This window comes from Montipora foliosa, chromosome 6, assembly GCF_036669935.1.
Source record: "Montipora foliosa isolate CH-2021 chromosome 6, ASM3666993v2, whole genome shotgun sequence".
NCBI classification, from domain to species: domain Eukaryota; kingdom Metazoa; phylum Cnidaria; class Anthozoa; order Scleractinia; family Acroporidae; genus Montipora; species Montipora foliosa.
Window position 1 is genome coordinate 61037696 of NC_090874.1, and position 20000 is coordinate 61057695.

Here is a 20000-nt window from a genome sequence, read left to right on the forward strand (position 1 = left end):
AAGACAAACGAACAATAACAAAAGCCGATGGCAGAAGGAGAACTAAGACACCACAGTGTTGTTGAGTGAAATAAAGCAACAAAAAACAATTTCATATGTTCAATATATGTGAATTGTTCAGTCAAAAAGTGTTTTTTTAATATTTTAGTAAAATTACAGCTTGGAAGGTTTTTGATATGGTTAGGGAGCTGTTTCCACAATTCATGATCAGTCGCCGTAGCCGCAGTTGTCTGCTCTCCTATGTTAGTACTGAAACGTGCTTTGTAAAAGTTGCTTTTGAAGCATATCGCGTATTGTAACTGTGGACTTCACTTGTGTAACGGAAGTGGTGGCTAAATATATTGGGGAGTGTTTTAGAGTGCCATTTGTGAGTAAGTAGATCCAATAAATTGAGTTAATGGTAAAGCACTGTCTGTATCCGGGCCATAAAGAGTGGCCAAGATGATAAGTCGAACAGTATGGTTTTGTTTCGTTTGAATTTTCTTAATCTCGGTCGCATAGGTACTGACCAGTCCTGCTGCCCTAGGAGATTATCTCATACGATATTTAACAACTATGCACCGAAGTGGAGGTGGCTAGCGGTGGATATTTAAATATCCAACGCTAGCCAACGACACTGAGGTGAATAGTTGTTTTAGTATATACTAAAACAGTGAGATAATATACAGCACAAAAAATTAATTTGGATGTTTTCTCCAAAGGCCGTTTACTCTGTGTAAGTTTTGGATTTCACGGTCCGCCATTACTCACGTTCAAAACTGACCGATTGGACCTCAGAGGGTTGAATCCAGGGAAAAATTAAATGACATCAAAGGCTCACTAGCTTAAAATTTCAGGGTGTGAATGCAGCTTATTATAAATGCAAACGCAAGTTTAAAAGTCTGAAATCCCAAAACTCCCTTGCTGCATATTAATTCTGCGGCGTACACACGCATTGCATTCTTAACTAGTGAGTCTTTGACGTCATTTTCTCCTCGATCCAGCTCTCTCAAGATATTAAATTAAAGTTAGTAATGGCGAACATTAATAGGAAAATTCCATTTAAAGTAAGCAGGTGTCTTTTTGAAATCAAGGTTTAAAACTTTGATCGCTTAGCGGTGTTTAGTTAACATAGTATTGAAATCCAAAGAAAAATAAGAATTTATATTTTGGTCACGCACGGGGGCACCTTAACTTTTAATAATTCTTGGTTAATTAAGTTTTGTAATTCTGCTGCATTTGGAGAAGATATAAAAATATTAATGTTACTATCATCTGCAAATACTCTAAAGGACAGTGAGACAGAGCAATTAGGAATATCATTAATATACAAGAGGAAGAGGAAAGGACTGAGAGAGCTCACTTGCGGAATACCGCAGTTGATAGTTTGCTTAGTTGATTCAACACGGTCAATACTAACATACTGCTTTCTATTGGTAAGATAACTCATGAACCAGAGTAGTGGACCAGACCCGAATGCCATATTTCTCTAATGTTTTCAGCAGTATGGCGTGATTGACTGTATCGAAGGCCTCATTGGCGAAATTCAAAAAGAAAACATGTGAATAAATTATTGTGTGTCGATTGTTTTAAATTGTCTGCAATTTCTGCAATAGCTTGCTCAGTTGACCTGCCCTTCCTAAAACCAAACTGGTATAGATAGACGATGTCATATTTTTAAACATAGCTTTTTAGCTGTTTGCAAACCAGCTTTTCAAAGATCTGGGCAAATATGCACAGTACAGAGATAGAGCTAGATATGGCGAACGTTAGACGTCAGTAATATCAGCACCTTCATCCACTGGGATCACTTTGGAGGTTTTTAAGATGCTAGGGACAATACCTTGCTCTATGGACAGGTTATAAACTGCAGCCATTGCCTCGTAAATGTAATCGCAAGCCAGTTTAATGCACTTAGGGGTAGCTCCTACACATGACTTGTCGGTTCTTAGGTTCATAATTAAATATGCCTAAACAAAAAGCTATTGGGGAAATTCTAGTGATAAATCTTACAGGACTAGAGTTGTTATGAAGTGGTAAATGTGCTGATAATGTTAAACCTACATTAACAATATAAGTATATACTCAATTTAGGTGTAAAGCATTTGTTGTTATAGAGTATCTTACTTATACAGTACTAGTCTTCTTTTTCTATTTATTCATAAACTAATCAGTTTCCAGGTTATCTTAACCTTGGCCTTGTTGATCTCAAGCAAATGCCAGACTTAAAAACTGAGGTGAATTCATATAGATGTGGTCTATGAGGGTAGCACTATGATCAGTAATACGAATGGCCTTTGTGATATGTGGCATAAGGTCAAATAGCATGTCTAAATATTCAGAAGGAGACTGTAACATTTATAAAAGTCAATGTTAATAATATCACCAATTATGTACACCTCATAAACACAATTGTTTAGATGATTTAATTTCGGACTAAGACGTTCTCGAAATTTTTCAAGATTGCCATTGGGCTGCCTATATAACAATAATGCTGTTTTTCCTTTCTCTAGAAAGCTGGACAAAGCTCGTTTCAAGGCCATCTATCAGCCGTAAACTCTAAATCCTCTCTGCGGATATATTCTAAGTTATCTTTTAATATACTAGGTACCAACTCGCCGGCATTCGTTCACACTGACAAAATTATAGCCTGGTATAGTGGTGCTTGAGATAGACCCCCACCACACACTTTTTACGAGGATGACATTTTTCTTTTGTTTTAGTGTAAGGTACGTGTCACGAAATGAAGAAGGGGAATATATTATACATATACATATATTATGGGGAATGTTGAAAATACCGTTTCCGAGCCTCTAGATTTCAAAATTTTCTGGGGAAGGATGCCCCCTTCCCCCTCCCCCCTCCCCACCCCTCCCCACCCCCACCTCCACTTGAAAATAGGCTCCGCCGTCCCCGTATGCATTTGTTGGTTATTCTCGTTTATCTTAGTTATAAGTTATAATGCTTGAATATTGATCACGAAAAGCCTGTTACGTTGAATTTTCAAAGTACGCGCCTAATTGCTTTGAGAGTGCTATTGATGATGTTCTCAAATAAATCTCTTTCTTCAAATATCACTCTAAAACAATGAATTTTGAATTATGAATGACCTTTCTAGTTTTTAGCTCGTATGTTTTTAAATTCTGAAAATCTGAAAATCTGAAAATTAGAGTTCCAGAAATAAGACAAACTTTCTTACTTTAAAACAGATTCTGTGTGATCTTAAGGTGATTCTTTAGTAATAGAAGTTGTCGTAAGATTTTCTGTAAACTTTTCTCGATTGTTCCCTACATTATGCATATGGTGACCGAAATGTGCAATTAAATAAATAGGTCACCAAGCTCGTTCGCGAGATATAACTTGCTCAAGTTACTCATTTAGTCATTGCAACTTTATCTATCAAGGACAAGTTTGTTCTATCACAGGGTGAAATAAGACGTTTCCGTATTGCGGAAAACTTGCGGAAACTTGATAGTTCAAATTTCCGTCGAATTTCCGCAAAGCGGTTTCGACGGGAAACATGAAAGAGGAAAATGTGGTCGACATTGCTCGTTTCCGCAACGTTTCCGTTAGCTGAAATGTACAAGACCGTATCAGTCGCGTTTCCGCGGACAATTTTCTTCGGAAATTTGGTAGCGTTCAACTCCGGTTGTTTTCATTTTAAGAAGGCGATGTGCTGCCAATGATTTCTTGGTAACAGCGCTGTTTTGATCAACAACGCTCATAAGACACTCATAATGATGTTCTGATGTGACTTCTCAGACGGTACTTAAGGCTGTCCATCTGACCAAAACAGGCCAGGGGCAAAACAGACTATACAGACAAAAGTTTTAAGAATTTTATTAGTTTAAACTTTCTCGGAGCGTGTAGTTCTTATCATTGTGAACAAGTAATGATTCATCTGAAGTACGCGGCAGTTCAATTTCTCATCGTGGAGCCGATCATTGGTTTTAATGGCAACCTCATTTTGCTTTGACACGATTCAGATCAAGGTTTTTACTGACGAACTTTTTGATGATGGAGAAAAAAGGGCAGGTAAACAAAGCCAACTGGAATAGTAAGTTGTGGTCATGGCAGTCTCATTCACAGGGGTGCACTCTTATTTTCTCATAAGAACATATTCTTTTAGAATATCGAGGCTGAAATTTGGGAAATTTTAAAAATATTTTAATATACCCAAGGCTGAGATTTTTCCCACCAAAACGAAAGAACCTGCTCTAGCTATTGACAAATGTCAGTGCTAATGACAGTGTAATCACGAGTGCAAACGTGCTTGATTATGGTTTTCCAGATCTAAATATATTACGCATGTAAAACAGTAAACAAATTTTAAAGCAAAATTGAATTCTAATTAGCAATATCAGATGGAGTTTTACAGCAGAAAAACGCACCACTCGAGCAATACTCTATCGGATTACTCCAAACGCCATCGACTACGCGGTATCCAGGGCGCGCTGAGAGCGATAAGTTTCAAACGCGCTGCCGGCCCCGTATTAATTACAGAAAGGAATAAAGTAAAGAAAATCTCTCTAACGTACCTGGACAACAGGGTTCTCATTAAGTGCCGGCAGCCGGCTAAAAAACCGGCTACTTTAAATTTAGAGCCGTCTACTTTTCGGTCATAAACTTGCTATAAACAAGTGGCACTCGCTTCTCCCGCCGCCTACTTTTATATTTAAGCCGTCTACTCCAAAACTTATTGAGAACCCTGGGACAACTATTGCGATGAATGACAGTCTACAAATTGAAAATGTATGAAAATTAAACTTCTAGGAATCCACAGAAAGTAGTATATAATCACCATTTGATGGACCGATACAAATACCCAAACAGCTCGAAAGTTCCTGGGGATTTTCTGCCGCATGCTGGCATGCCTCGTTTTGAAAGCGAAAGCAATATAAGGTCGCATGCGTGCCTCGTTTTGACTTTGGTCAAAGTACGGGTCGAATCGCGCGCCTTTTTGAAACTTCATTGATAGCATTTGTCGCTTTTATTCCGTTTAAAAGTTAGTATTCTAGTGATAAAATGAGTGAGGAGAGCCAGAGACAGGTAGATAATAATGAGACACCTAATCCGATGAAGAGTGTGCTTGATGAGTTGGCAAAACTCAGGAAAGAAAACGAGCGTCTGAACGGTCGGTTGGACGAGCTTGTTCAGAGTGTTCAACAGCCAAGCGCAAGAAAGAGTCTTTTTAGCAAGAAACGGATGCAGCCAACTGTAGACCCTAGTTGTTCGGTAAGTACAGTTTAAACTTATTTTTCCTGTTTCCATGACATATCAATATATATCATCCAAAAAAAAATTTTTCATCTGACCGATTTGTGTTATCGATCGACTCGCCCATATTCGATAATGATTCGTTGTGTTCATTATTTACGATTCGGTCGGTTTAAAATGATGGGTAAGCTCATCAACCTCTTGCATTTTACTGTATCACAAATTAATCAGTTTTGATTTGAAAAATGCCGGTAGCGAAGGCATTTTATTCACATAGAAAACGCTTTTGGGAAAGGTTCACCGCGGGACATTTGAAATTGGCAGCCGTAATTGAAGCAAATTTTCATGCATCGTACATTCCAGTAATTCAGTGTGGTTAGGCCACATATACAGAACCGATGAAATAAATGTTTTGTGAAGTTATAAATTCTGTTTTTGTAGGATGCAGTTAGAAAGACGTATAAAGAATTAAAGAAACAAAAAAAAGATTTTGATGGCTTTAAAACAGATGTCAGGTTAGCAAAATTTGTTTCATAATTTTATGTAACTATGTTATTCTCATAATGATCATCCCACAGTGAAGAGTTTGGAACTGAGCTGTAAACTGAGATAACAGGTTCATTGAATGAGAATAATAAGCAACCATCATTGGCACAAGAAGAGTCATACATCATTTTATAGTGAAATATTTATCAACTCTTAAATTTTCATTAAGCTACAAACACCAGGATAAGAGATTTATTTGATAACAAAAGCAACCTTCATTGACACAAGTAAGATGCCCATCTTTAAATGAATGAAATGGTGCATGTATTAATTCAGGGTTGTCACTAGTAAGTAAGATGCCCATCTTTGAGTGGGAAGTCACAATTCTATGTACATGTATCCATCTTTGAGTGGACAAAATGGTGCTTGTGTCAATGATACTTTCATTTTCCAAATGCCACAAGGAGATCAACTAGACAATTAAATTTTTACAGTGATATTATCACGTTTCACTTCAACTTGTTGTTTAGCTTTAAACACTAGTATAATTATGAGCTTTATTCAATACCAAAAGGAACCTTCATTGACACAAGTAAGACGCCCATCTTTGAGTGGGAAGTCGCAATTCTATTTATCCATCTTTGAGTGGACAAAATGGTGCTTGTGCTAATGAAAGTTCCAATTTTATGAATGCCACAGGGAGATCAACTAGACAATTTTACAGTGATATCATTACGTTTCATTTCAACTAGTTGTTTGGCTTGGAACACTAGTATATGAGCTTTATTCGATGGCATTAGGAACCTTCATTGACACAAGTAAGACGCCCATCTTTGAGTGGGAAGTTGCAATTCTATTTATCCATCTTTGAGTGGACAAAATGGTGCTTGTGCTAATGAAACTTCCAATTTTATGAATGCCAGAGTAGGTCAACTAGACAATTTTACAGTGATATCATTATGTTTCGCTTCAACTTGTTGTTTAGCTTCAAACACTAGTATATGAGCTTTATTCGATGGCAAGAGGAACCTTCATTGACACAAGTAAGACGCCCATCTTTGAGTGGGAAGTTGCAATTCTATTTATCCATCTTTGAGTGGACAAAATGGTGCTTGTGTTAATGATACTTCCAATTTTATGAATGCAAGGAGGTCAACTAGACAATTTTACAGTGACATCATTATGTTTCGCTTCAACTTGTTGTTTAGCTTCAAACACTAGTATATTATGAGCTTTATTCGATGGCATTAGGAACCTTCATTGACACAAGTAAGACGCCCATCTTTGAGTGGGAAGTCGCAATTCTATTTATCCATCTTTGAGTGGACAAAATGGTGCTTGTGTTAATGAAACTTCCAATTTTATGAATGCCAGAAGTAGGTCAACTAGACAATTTTACAGTAATATCGTTATGTTTCGCTTCAACTTGTTGTTTAGCTTCAAACACTAGTATATGAGCTTTATTCTATGGCAAGAGGAACCTTCATTGACACAAGTAAGACGCCCATCTTTGAGTGGGAAGTTGCAATTCTATTTATCCATCTTTGAGTGGACAAAATGGTGCTTCTGTTAATGATACTTCCAATTTTATGAATGCAAGGACGTCAACTAGACAATTTTATAGTGATATCATTATGTTTTGCTTCAACTTGTTGTTTAGCTTCAAACACTCGTATATTATGAGCTTTATTCGATGGCATTAGGAACCTTCATTGACACAAGTGAGACGCCCATCTTTGAGTGGGAAGTTGCAATTCCATTTATCCATCTTTGAGTGGACAAAATGGTGCTTGTGTTAATGATACTTCCAATTTTATGAATGCCAGAGGTAGGTCAACTAGACAATTTTACAGTGATATCATTATGTTTCGCTTCAACTTGTTGTTTAGCTTCAAACACTAGTATATCAGCTTTATTCAATGGAAAGAGGAACCTTCATTGACACAAGTAAGACGCCCATCTTTGAGTGGGAAGTTGCAATTCTATTTATCCATCTTTGAGTGGACAAAATGGTGCTTGTGTTAATGATACTTCCAATTTTATGAATGCCAGGAGGTCAACTAGACAATTTTACAGTGACATCATTATGTTTCGCTTCAACTTGTTGTTTAGCTTCAAACACTAGTATATTATGAGCTTTATTCGATGGCATTAGGAACCTTCATTGACACAAGTGAGACGCCCATCTTTGAGTGGGAAGTTGCAATTCCATTTATCCATCTTTGAGTGGACAAAATGGTGCTTGTGTTAATGATACTTCCAATTTTATGAATGCCAGAGGTAGGTCAACTAGACAATTTTACAGTGATATCATTATGTTTCGCTTCAACTTGTTGTTTAGCTTCAAACACTAGTATATGAGCTTTATTCAATGGAAAGAGGAACCTTCATTGACACAAGTAAGACGCCCATCTTTGAGTGGGAAGTTGCAATTCTATTTATCCATCTTTGAGTGGACAAAATGGTGCTTGTGTTAATGATACTTCCAATTTTATGAATGCCAGAAGTAGGTCAACTAGACAATTTTACAGTGATATCATGTTTCGCTTTAACTTGTTGTTTAGCTTCAAACACTAGTATATGAGCTTTATTCGATGGGAAGAGGAACCTTCATTGACACAAGTGAGACGCCCATCTTTGAGTGGGAAGTTGCAATTCTATTTATCCATCTTTGAGTGGACAAAATGGTGCTTGTGTTAATGAAACTTCAATTTTATGAAAGCCAGAAGGAGGTCAACTAGACAATTTTACAGTGATATCATTGTTTCATTTTAACAAGTTGTTTGGCTTGAAACACTAGTATATGAGCTTTATTCGATGGCATTAGCAATCTTCATTGACACAAGTAAGACGCCCATCTTTGAGTGGGAAGTCGCAATTCCATTTATCCATCTTTGAGTGGACAAAATGGTGCTTGTGTCAATGATACTTTCATTTTCCAGATGCCGCAAGGAGATCATCTAGACAATTAAATTTTTACAGTGATATCATCATGTTTCACTTCAACTTGTTGTTTAGCTTTAAACACTAGTATAATTATGAGCTTTATTCAATACCAAAAGGAACCTTCATTGACACAAGTAAGACGCCCATCTTTGAGTGGGAAGTCGCAATTCTATTTATCCATCTTTGAGTGGACAAAATGGTGCTTGTGCTAATGAAAGTTCCAATTTTATGAATGCCACAGGGAGATCAACTAGACAATTTTACAGTGATATCATTACGTTTCATTTCAACTAGTTGTTTGGCTTGGAACACTAGTATATGAGCTTTATTCGATGGCATTAGGAACCTTCATTGACACAAGTAAGACGCCCATCTTTGAGTGGGAAGTTGCAATTCTATTTATCCATCTTTGAGTGGACAAAATGGTGCTTGTGTTAATGATACTTCCAATTTTATGAATGCCAGGAGGTCAACTAGACAATTTTACAGTGACATCATTATGTTTCGCTTCAACTTGTTGTTTAGCTTCAAACACTAGTATATTATGAGCTTTATTCGATGGCATTAGGAACCTTCATTGACACAAGTGAGACGCCCATCTTTGAGTGGGAAGTCGCAATTCCATTTATCCATCTTTGAGTGGACAAAATGGTGCTTGTGTTAATGATACTTCCAATTTTATGAATGCCAGAGGTAGGTCAACTAGACAATTTTACAGTGATATCATTATGTTTCGCTTCAACTTGTTGTTTAGCTTCAAACACTAGTATATGAGCTTTATTCAATGGAAAGAGGAACCTTCATTGACACAAGTAAGACGCCCATCTTTGAGTGGGAAGTTGCAATTCTATTTATCCATCTTTGAGTGGACAAAATGGTGCTTGTGTTAATGATACTTCCAATTTTATGAATGCCAGAAGTAGGTCAACTAGACAATTTTACAGTGATATCATGTTTCGCTTTAACTTGTTGTTTAGCTTCAAACACTAGTATATGAGCTTTATTCGATGGGAAGAGGAACCTTCATTGACACAAGTGAGACGCCCATCTTTGAGTGGGAAGTTGCAATTCTATTTATCCATCTTTGAGTGGACAAAATGGTGCTTGTGTTAATGAAACTTCAATTTTATGAAAGCCAGAAGGAGGTCAACTAGACAATTTTACAGTGATATCATTATGTTTCATTTTAACAAGTTGTTTGGCTTGAAACACTAGTATATGAGCTTTATTCGATGGCATTAGCAATCTTCATTGACACAAGTAAGACGCCCATCTTTGAGTGGGAAGTCGCAATTCCATTTATCCATCTTTGAGTGGACAAAATGGTGCTTGTGTCAATGATACTTTCATTTTCCAGATGCCGCAAGGAGATCATCTAGACAATTAAATTTTTACAGTGATATCATCATGTTTCACTTCAACTTGTTGTTTAGCTTTAAACACTAGTATAATTATGAGCTTTATTCAATACCAAAAGGAACCTTCATTGACACAAGTAAGACGCCCATCTTTGAGTGGGAAGTCGCAATTCTATTTATCCATCTTTGAGTGGACAAAATGGTGCTTGTGCTAATGAAAGTTCCAATTTTATGAATGCCACAGGGAGATCAACTAGACAATTTTACAGTGATATCATTACGTTTCATTTCAACTAGTTGTTTGGCTTGGAACACTAGTATATGAGCTTTATTCGATGGCATTAGGAACCTTCATTGACACAAGTAAGACGCCCATCTTTGAGTGGGAAGTTGCAATTCTATTTATCCATCTTTGAGTGGACAAAATGGTGCTTGTGTTAATGATACTTCCAATTTTATGAATGCCAGGAGGTCAACTAGACAATTTTACAGTGACATCATTATGTTTCGCTTCAACTTGTTGTTTAGCTTCAAACACTAGTATATTATGAGCTTTATTCGATGGCATTAGGAACCTTCATTGACACAAGTAAGACGCCCATCTTTGAGTGGGAAGTCGCAATTCCATTTATCCATCTTTGAGTGGACAAAATGGTGCTTGTGTTAATGAAACTTCAATTTTATGAAAGCCAGAAGGAGGTCAACTAGACAATTTTACAGTGATATCATGTTTCGCTTCAACTTGTTGTTTAGCTTCAAAGTTGTTTAGCTTCAAACACTAGTATATGAGCTTTATTCAATGCCAAAAGGAACCTTCATTGACAGAAGTAAGACGCCCATCTTTGAGTGGGAAGTCGCAATTCTATTTATCCATCTTTGAGTGGACAAAATGGTGCTTGTGTTAATGATACTTCCAATTTTGTGAATTCCAGAAGTAGGTCAACTAGACAATTTTACAGTGATATCATTATGTTTCGCTTCAACTTGTTGTTTAGCTTCAAACACTAGTATATGAGCTTTATTCAATGGCAAGAGGGAACCTTCATTGACACAAGTAAGACGCCCATCTTTGAGTGGGAAGTCGCAATTCCATTTATCCATCTTTGAGTGGACAAAATGGTGCTTGTGTTAATGATACTTCCAATTTTATGAATGCCAGAAGTAGGTCAACTAGACAATTTTATAGTGATATCATTATATTTCGCTTCAACTTGTTGTTTAGCTTCAAACACTAGTATATGAGCTTTATTCGATGGGAAGAGGAACCTTCATTGACACAAGTGAGACGCCCATCTTTGAGTGGGAAGTTGCAATTCCATTTATCCATGTTTGAGTGGACAAAATGGTGCTTGTGTTAATGAAACTTCAATTTTATGAAAGCGAGAAGGAGGTCAACTAGACAATTTTACAGTGATATCATTACGTTTTGCTTCAACTTGTTGTTTAGCTTCAAACACTAGTTTAAGAGCTTTATTCAAGGACAAAAGCAACTCTTGAGTTAATTTTTTCCATTGTCAGGCTACATAAACCTTATACTATCCACAACTCCTTGATTTGCTCTGACGAAGGGCTAACGCTGGAAACGTCAGGTGGTTAATATTGTGCAGTGGTCAATTTACATTTATTTATCAACTCAGTTGACAAACCAAATTTTTGTGTTTCACTCCCCCACTGACGCAGCACCTCAGTTTCTTCAGAACCAGAAAACTGCCTCTTTAAGCTCACTAAGTTTTTTTAGACCCAGGCTGTCACAATATACCCATATAATTTTATTTCAAATAAATAGTTAAAAAAAATTGACATGTTTTTGGTCTTTATTTCTTTGAGGTATGATGATGAGGAGAACAAAAAAATTGAGGATATTTTGGTTAAATAAGTGAGGGGAAATTTTGGGGGAAAAAAATGGCCCAAAGCCAAGATAAAAGGTAAGTCGTGCATTTTTGTAAGTTCCTTTAATTTAGTAGCTTCTAGATGTTGCAGACAGGTGCAGTTACGTAATGACGGAATACAAAAGTTTGAAAAGACACTAAGGCCATGTTCTATTGGGATCAACCGTTTCAACCAAAACCGGTTTAGGTTAATGCAGCTGACGTTTTCCAAAAGAATTCTTTTCCAACCATTTGCCGTTGAAACGCGATCACTCCTGGGAATAGTTATTACCAGCTCTTATATGTAACCTTCCTGTCTGCGGATCCGCATGGTAAACATGGCGGCTGCTGACCGTGCTCGTGCTGTCGTCTGTTTTGTACTCTTGGAAGTCTTAAAAGATGTCATAAAAATGACTCAAAGGGAGAACTTGGAGGATTGGCAGCCTCGTTTCTAGAGAATGGACACCTCAAGGCTGCTGCCTAAGAAAATTTTAAAGGGGCCCTCAGAGCTAAACGCTGAGAACTTAGGAGCCCAACATATGAAGTGAAAGGTGTTGCTGTGAAAAATTAAGGAGCCCAGAGCTATTCTTTGGGAGCCCGAGGCTACTGGGCTCCTGTTAGGCAACAGCCTTGCACCTGCTGTTAAAATTCATGGATACAGCTGTACGTAGAAGAAGTTGTATCAAATTTGTCAGACGATCGTTTCAAGCTTTTAAGAGCCAGCGAAAAACCGCAGTGGTTGCTACAAATGCTTTTTCAAGTGTGGACAAAATAAATATTCCAAGGACAACCAAACCATGTTTTGTGGACATAAGAGTAAATTTCAAAACACGAAACACATGAACACATGTTTTGCATGTTTGTCTATGCTCGTTTATAGAATGCACAAGTGCTATACATTTCTGTACCCTACCCCCTTTGATGTTGTTAATCGATAACAGTGTCCATTTACAATGTATACCGTATGCAAGGTTTGATCGTAGTGTAAATTGCACAGAGGAAAGAGCAAGAACCAAATCGAAATATGCAACATTGTCAGGGAGACTATTTTGCCAGAGTAAACTGTTGTTGAAGAAAAAAGTAAAATTTAATGTTAATGTCTTATTCACAGTAGTCATGCCACTGTGGCTAAATGAGTTTTTTTTTTCTTTTTTGATATTCAGAAATTGATGTATCGCAAAGAAGTGATAGATAAGGCAGAACTTTCACTGGATGACAAAGCCAAAATGAAGGCTTTATTAAACCTTCACAATGCTGTGGAGTTTATTTCTTCAGAGGAAAGTGAAGACAATGAAGAGGGGACTGGTGGTCCGCCACCAAGGTTCATCAAGCCACTACGCTGGGAGAGGTCGAAGTTAAGAAACATCAAGGCTGTTCTTTATGCCTTGCAAGTCGAAGAGGCAAAAAAGAACAGCTGCAAAAATAACCAGAAAGGCTGATCAAAACATGTCAGATAGACCGGTACCAACAAACTGCCCCTCATGGGCAGGACGCCAGTAATTCCCACTAAGAGACTTACAGTGTAAAACAATTTAATTGCTACAGTAACCTTCACTATGGCAACTGGGTGTCACTGTTTGGGTGTTGTGTGCAAAAAGTTAAAAGTGATGGACCACGGTGACAAACTCTCTTCAGGACTCTGCATCCACTAACACCATAGTAGAGGACACTGTGGCGATTTGCTTTAACGTGCCTTAACGTGCCTTCTTTAGACAGTTAAACCCTGTGATGATCAAACTAACTTAATTTTGCACAACCTCATTGGCTAGGTGATAAGAGTTTTATTCTTAAAAGAAAACCTTTACTTGACTGTGTTCATTAAAATTGCTGACATTACAAGACAGTCATTGGGGTATCCTAACAACAAAACTGGGAGTGTCAGATAAAAGGCAACACAAAAATGAGTCGCTTGTAAAATGAGGCAGTTTGTCATTATTATTCAAACTCAAATGTAGGGAAATTCTTATAGAGTACTTTGTAGGTGTATGTCACAGCCAGGTCCACTTTGTAGCCATGCATGCAGTTACAGCAGAGTGACATAACAAAAAGTGTGGTACATGTGTCGACATACTGGCTTGTATATTAAGCCTATGGCTATTTTTGTTTGCATCACAGTCACCTTTGCAGCATCAGTCTGATACTCCCTAATGAAGCTAATTAAGGCCTCTCAGTGGTTTGTATAGGCTTAAACAATAACTTTTGGGGATGGTCCACCAAGTACTGGTACCAAGTACGAAAATACCAGCTATTTAAAACATTTATTTGGTGGTCATTTCCTGTCAATGTTTGTTTTAATAACGTTAATGTTACACTTACCTGGTACTGGGTGGTGACATGCCTTGAAATAATTTACATACATGAATTATCATTATTTTTTAAATTTAGAGTAGTAAGCATTTGTTATAGTGCGTCCAGAAAAAGTTTGAGTGACAAACCTCCAGATCATCAGTAACAGCCTTCACAACTGATACTGGAGAAACTGGTATTTTTGTGCAAAGGTTTTCTTAATTTAAACTTAAAGAAAGGAGTGCACCGTAAAAAGATGTTTTAAGATTAGATAATTTAGTTAGTTTTTAATACAGCAATTTGATACATTTACAGATTTCCTTATGAGATCTTATGCAGTCTTAAATGAGTAAGACCTTCATTTGAATATTGTTCTTATAAACTTATTTACCGTATTTACTCGAATAAGTGCCGCGGCGCTTATTTAATTTTCCGCGCCACAAGTGCGGCGCTTATTTAAACAATGTACAAGACAAATTTACTTTTTCTATATTTTTATTCAACGGTACACTTTCTATCTGTTAATTTTCCCATGGACTGATACTAAACTGATAGTACATCTAGAATTACGAGAGAAATTCACGCGGTGAAAAAAACCCGTTGTGGACCAATTTACAACGTTCAGTCAAAGAAAGAAAGAGAGCTTACCGCCCGAGCGGAGAAATACAGTCACTTTGAACTAAAGAACATCACATTTAAGGAAAATAAATTGCCGATGCTGTTTTAAAATTGTTTTATAGTGTTTTTCCCGGAATTCCTCGAATAAGCGCCGCATCAGCGGTGCGGCGCTTATTCCAGGGCGGCGCTTATTCACTTTTTTGTCCCAGATACGGCGCTTATTCGAGGGCGGCGCTTATTCGAGTAAATACGGTAATAGTCTTACTGTAAACTACTTCTTGGAGTTATGTATTTTGGAATATACGTTACTAATTTTAAAATAACTTTATGATATAATGTTATTTAATTAGTTATTATATAATAATTATGTCAAGGAGAAAGAAGGTTGAATATTGCCAATTCTAAAATGACTATTTAGTTAAAATGGAAAAGTTACAATAAAAACGTTACAGTGTTAAAATATATGATATAATAAAGTTATTTATTAATTACTATATAATATTTCAATGAGAAATAAAGTTGAATTTTGTCAAATCTAAAATGATTATTTAATTGAAATGGAAAAGTTACAGTATCAGGCATCAAAATTAGAAAATACATTGTAAGAAGTCTCTTTTTTATTGTGAAAATATTATATATACAAATGGAGAGAATTATTTAAATAAAAACTCACCAAACGGCACCTAAATCTGAATCTGCTTGATTTTTGCGTATCAACGAAAACGGGTCGTTGTAAATCCATAAATCGATCCAGGGTTGTCCCAAAAACCTCCACATTTGAAATACCTGATAGAATGAACAGTATATGATTCCAAACTGGAGAGTTAAGCAAAGTTTCCACGTTTAGGAAATCCTGTGAATGATCCACCGAATGTGAACTCTGCGGAAACATAAAGGATGTATAAAGTAAACCGATCCAACTGAGTTTCTGCATTCCTTGTTCCGGAAACTCAACGCACAATTGATTATCCTCTGGATTTACGAGCTGCGGAAACATGACGGCATTTGGCGTTTCCGCAAGAGATTAAACCTAACGGATACGTGAGTATAAGGGATGCGTTTACGGGACGCCGCAGAAACTGAAACATGACTTATACACGTGATTCCCGCAACGGTTAGTTACAATTCCGTCTGCGGATATTCAGGTTTCCGTAAAGTAACCGTTACAAAAACGGCAACGGAAACACCTTTTTTCAACCTGTGTATCGGTTCAGGCTACGTTTTGCAGAAACAGGAAGCACAGCTTTGACTTAATTCTTAAAATAACAAAACAGGTGAATTGTATTGCTCAAAAGGAATAATTTAATGTTTCTTCTATGGCACAGACACACGTCTTGAAAAGGCACTGATCATGACTACGAATATTCCTTGGGTGCGTGATCTCGAGGAGACAATTTTGTGTCCATGAGTGATGGCTACAAATCTTTTTTTTCCTGTAACTTTTTTTTCTGATGTAAATTTTGGAAATTATAAATTAATTAACAGGCACTCAGGGGCGTAGCCAACCTTTAAATCTGTTGGCTCGGGCCTACAATTTGTTTTGTTTACTTACCTACTTATAAAATAAATAAATAAATATTGCTAGTGCTAATCACCCTTACTTGCAGTCGAGCACAGCACAACAGCTAGATGTCAATTAGCTGTGAGTCGATTTTGATTTACTTACCTACTTACTTACTTACTTACTTACTTACTTACTTACTTATTCCTTTTCGTTCCTAGTAGACCATAGGTCCTCAACTAGAGCGCGCCACCTAACCCTATTTTTGTTTCCTCTCCAACTCTGCCATTCTCGTACGTCGCCAGGTGTGCCGGGGTCTTCCTCTCTTTCGCTTCCCCAGTGGGTTCCACTCAAGTGCCCTCTTGATTACATGTCCATCTGGTCTCCTCAACGTGTGGCCGATCCATCCCCAAGCTCTTTGTCTTATCTCTTTCTCTACCAGTCGCTGCCCTGTTTGTCTCCAAAGCTCCTTGTTGCTGATTTTTCCGGGCCACCAAATCCGCAAGATGTTCCTCAGGCTCTTATTGATGAACACCTGCAACTTCTCCTCCAACCCCTTAGTCAGCCTCCAAGTTTCAGAACCATACAAGAGCACGGCCTTCGCATTTGACCGAAAGATTCTCAACTTCGTCAGCATCCCAAATCCCTGTCCCAAATGCCTGTCGTGCCTTTCCAATTAGTGCCTGAATGTCCTCGTCAGTGCCTCCCCTTTTGCTTACAATGCTCCCAAGGTACTCATCTACTTCCCGCTCAATCCGCCCCCCTGCAACCGATACACCATTGCCACGTTTGGTATCAACTGATTCATCAACTTTGTTTTGGTGCCATTGATCTTCAAGCCTACCTTCGCACCTTGTACCTCCAAGGCCCGTGTATTATCCCTCATATCCTGTATTCTGGGCGACAGTAGGGCCAGCAGATCATCGGCAAAGACAAGGTCTTCTAAGGAATTCGTTAAGGTCCACTGAATACCTCTCTTCCTGTCAAAGGCTATCCTTGTCACCCAATCCATGGCGACCAGAAACAACAGGGGAGACATCAGGCAGCCCCAGTCCTCATATTCAATGGTTGGGTCCTCTGTCCATTGTGTACCACTTGCGCGGAAAACCTTCATAGAGAGCTCTGCTGATACTATCGAAGGCCATTTCGAAATCTATAAAGTTGATATACAAGGAGGACTGCCACTCAATGCTCTGCTCCACAGAGATCCGTAAAGCTTCAGCCAGCTCGGAAGCCCGCCTGCTCCTCTCTCAATTTTTCATCCAGCGCGATCTTGATGCGCTCCAGGAGCACTCTGCAAAACACCTTACTTGCCATGTTTAGCAACATGATGCAGCGCCAATTTTTACAGTGGCTCAGATCACCTTTCTTGGGCAGCTTGATTAGCAGATCCATCTTCCACTCCTCTGGTATCTTCTCCTCACTCCATATCCTGTTGCAGAGCTCGAGCTCCAAAAGAACCTCTTCTGACGTGTTCCCTCCCGCCTTGTTTTGTTTACTTAACTTTTAAAATAGTAATTTTAAAAGCTTTGAAACTACAACTAGGCCTACAACAAATGGAAAAGGAAAGGAAAGGAAAGGAAATTTATTTAACTTAAAGTGTCTAGTTAGTCTAGCCGCTGGAGCACTAATCGGGGACACTGTAAACTGAAATCGACAATTTTTAGAACACAAATGAAGTCAAAATTTAAATTATTTTGGTTTTTGAGAGGGGAACAGCTGAACTGGAGTACTCGGAGAAAACCTCTCGGTGCAGAGTAGAGAAAAACCGAACTAAACCCACATATGACGCAGTCTGCGAATCGAACACGGGCCACATTGGAAAAGCCCTCTAGGCCCCTGGCACTGGTATTATATGCACTCCAGATCGTAACCATATTATTATTGCCAACGAGCAGGCCGAGCGAAGACGCGAGGCTTGCGAGGCGGCCAGCTTAATGCCGCGCGAAGTAGAGCAGCAGGCAGAAAAATTCTGGATCGTGCTATGAAAAGTGTAATGTAAGGCTACGTAGTGTAGAAGGTTCCCTGGAATTTTTTTTTTTTTGAGTGATGTCATTAGACAAACTTGCAAGACGCGCACGACCACAGATGATCTTGAGTTCGGAGGTGAGTGAAAACAGATTTTTTCCCACTTCCCTGACCATTGTGTTGTGTACACTTGCTTTGAGTGTTCTTTAATATTTATTTTCGAAGCATCGTGCTCTATATTGAGTTAGCGAGCTCAAAACTAAACCGGGGAACGTGTTCTTATCGGCCGCTGTTGTCAATTTCAGATTAAGACCAGTGAGTTGAGCAGTATATGTTGTCTGCAAAGTACACAATTAAACGTAAATTTGACTTGTAATTCATGGCCTTATCTTGCAAAATAAAAATTCTACACGTGAAACAACTTTCATTTGCGAGAGAGTTTGATTCCCCCCTACATGTTCCACACTGAAAAGTCTGAAAACGCTTTGGCGATTTTTTACATGGCACTGATTTTATTCAACTTAATTATTGTATATTCCTGTTAAAATTACGGCCGTTCAAAAATTACAGTAGTACTTTCCATATTATTGCAAAACACGTTGACATTTACGTTGTTGTTGGAGAAACAAAGTGTGCAATTTCTATTATTGTATTATTGTTAACTAGATAAGATGAGTTGCAGTACTTTCGAATAAAAAAATTACAACTACTGTTGGGTGTTTTGGAACTCTGATACAAATCTGCAAACTATGTATTATATTGACTGTTTCGTTGGCACTTAGCGATAGCGCACCGGTGGCTCAGTTGGTTGAGCACCGGGCTGTCACGCGGGAGGTCGTGAGTTCAACTCCGGCCGGACCAACAGTCAGGGTCTTTAAATAACTGAGGAGAAAGTGCTGTCTCTGTAATTACATCTGCAAATGGTTAGACTCTCTAGTCTTCTCGGATAAGGACGATAAGCCGGAGGTCCCGTCTCACAACCCTTGTTCTTAATGAACAAGGGTTGTGAGACGGGACGTTAATGATCCCACACACTATTCGAAAAGAGTAGAGGACAGTGTTCCCGGTGTTGTGGTCTGACCTTTCCAGCATGTGGTCGGCTTGGCAGGATTAGCTGGAAGGGCTTCTGTGTGAATGAGACCACAATTGTGTATAACAGCCAGAAGTCAGGCTACTTAGCCAAGTGCTGGAACCTCACTCAAGCACTCAAGCAAGCTATTACTAGTTATTTGTAATATTATTAACTTAATAAGAAAGTCAACAGAAGGGAAGTAAGCAAAACTGTCGTCACGGTGACTATATTTCGTATTTTTGTTCTTTTGTCTAGTTGTGGCTTAAAGTGCCTATCACCCTCAGCCAATGATAATGAATTCTGATGATATATGTCCGCCAAAGACGTCCCGTGAAGAAATAACTCTTGTTGTCTCCTTAGATTTCTTTTTATAAGCGGGAAAATCCCCCCAAAAAACCTCATTTTTCGCCATTTTGAATTCAAAAAGGCGCATCTGAAAGCCTGGGAACTAACTAGCTTATGACGTCAACCCGGTACCTTACTCACACTCACTGACTTTTATTCTCATAAATCGAGCAAGACATTATGCCAGGAAGGTGTGTGTCTGGTGGATTTTCTGCATTTCCAGATGTGTAGAAAGTTATATAGTGCCACTCGAAAGCGAACAACGCAGACGCAAAATTAACGTGCTCAATATGCGAATACGCGTTTTGCGTTTGTCGCCTTCGTTTACGTACGTAGACAAGAGAAGAAATTGCAAG

At 38.2% G+C, this 20000-nt stretch overlaps 1 protein-coding gene across 2 annotated transcripts in view; it reads left to right on the forward strand.

Annotated features, from left to right (window-relative positions):
- Nucleotides 1–20000, forward strand: part of LOC138008035 (uncharacterized) — a 43047-nt gene that overhangs the window by 8653 nt on the left and 14394 nt on the right. The window contains exons 2-5 of one of the 2 annotated variants that reach the window (XM_068855211.1): nt 3966–5214; nt 5638–5711; nt 11814–11911; nt 13018–15951. The exons of the other annotated variant lie outside the window; for it this stretch is intronic. Coding sequence (XP_068711312.1) covers nt 5005–5214; nt 5638–5711; nt 11814–11862 — 333 coding nt within the window. The 5' untranslated portion in view covers nt 3966–5004 and the 3' untranslated portion in view covers nt 11863–11911; nt 13018–15951. Of the gene's footprint in view, nt 1–3965; nt 5215–5637; nt 5712–11813; nt 11912–13017; nt 15952–20000 lie in introns of those variants that run through there. 2 annotated transcript variants of the gene reach the window in all.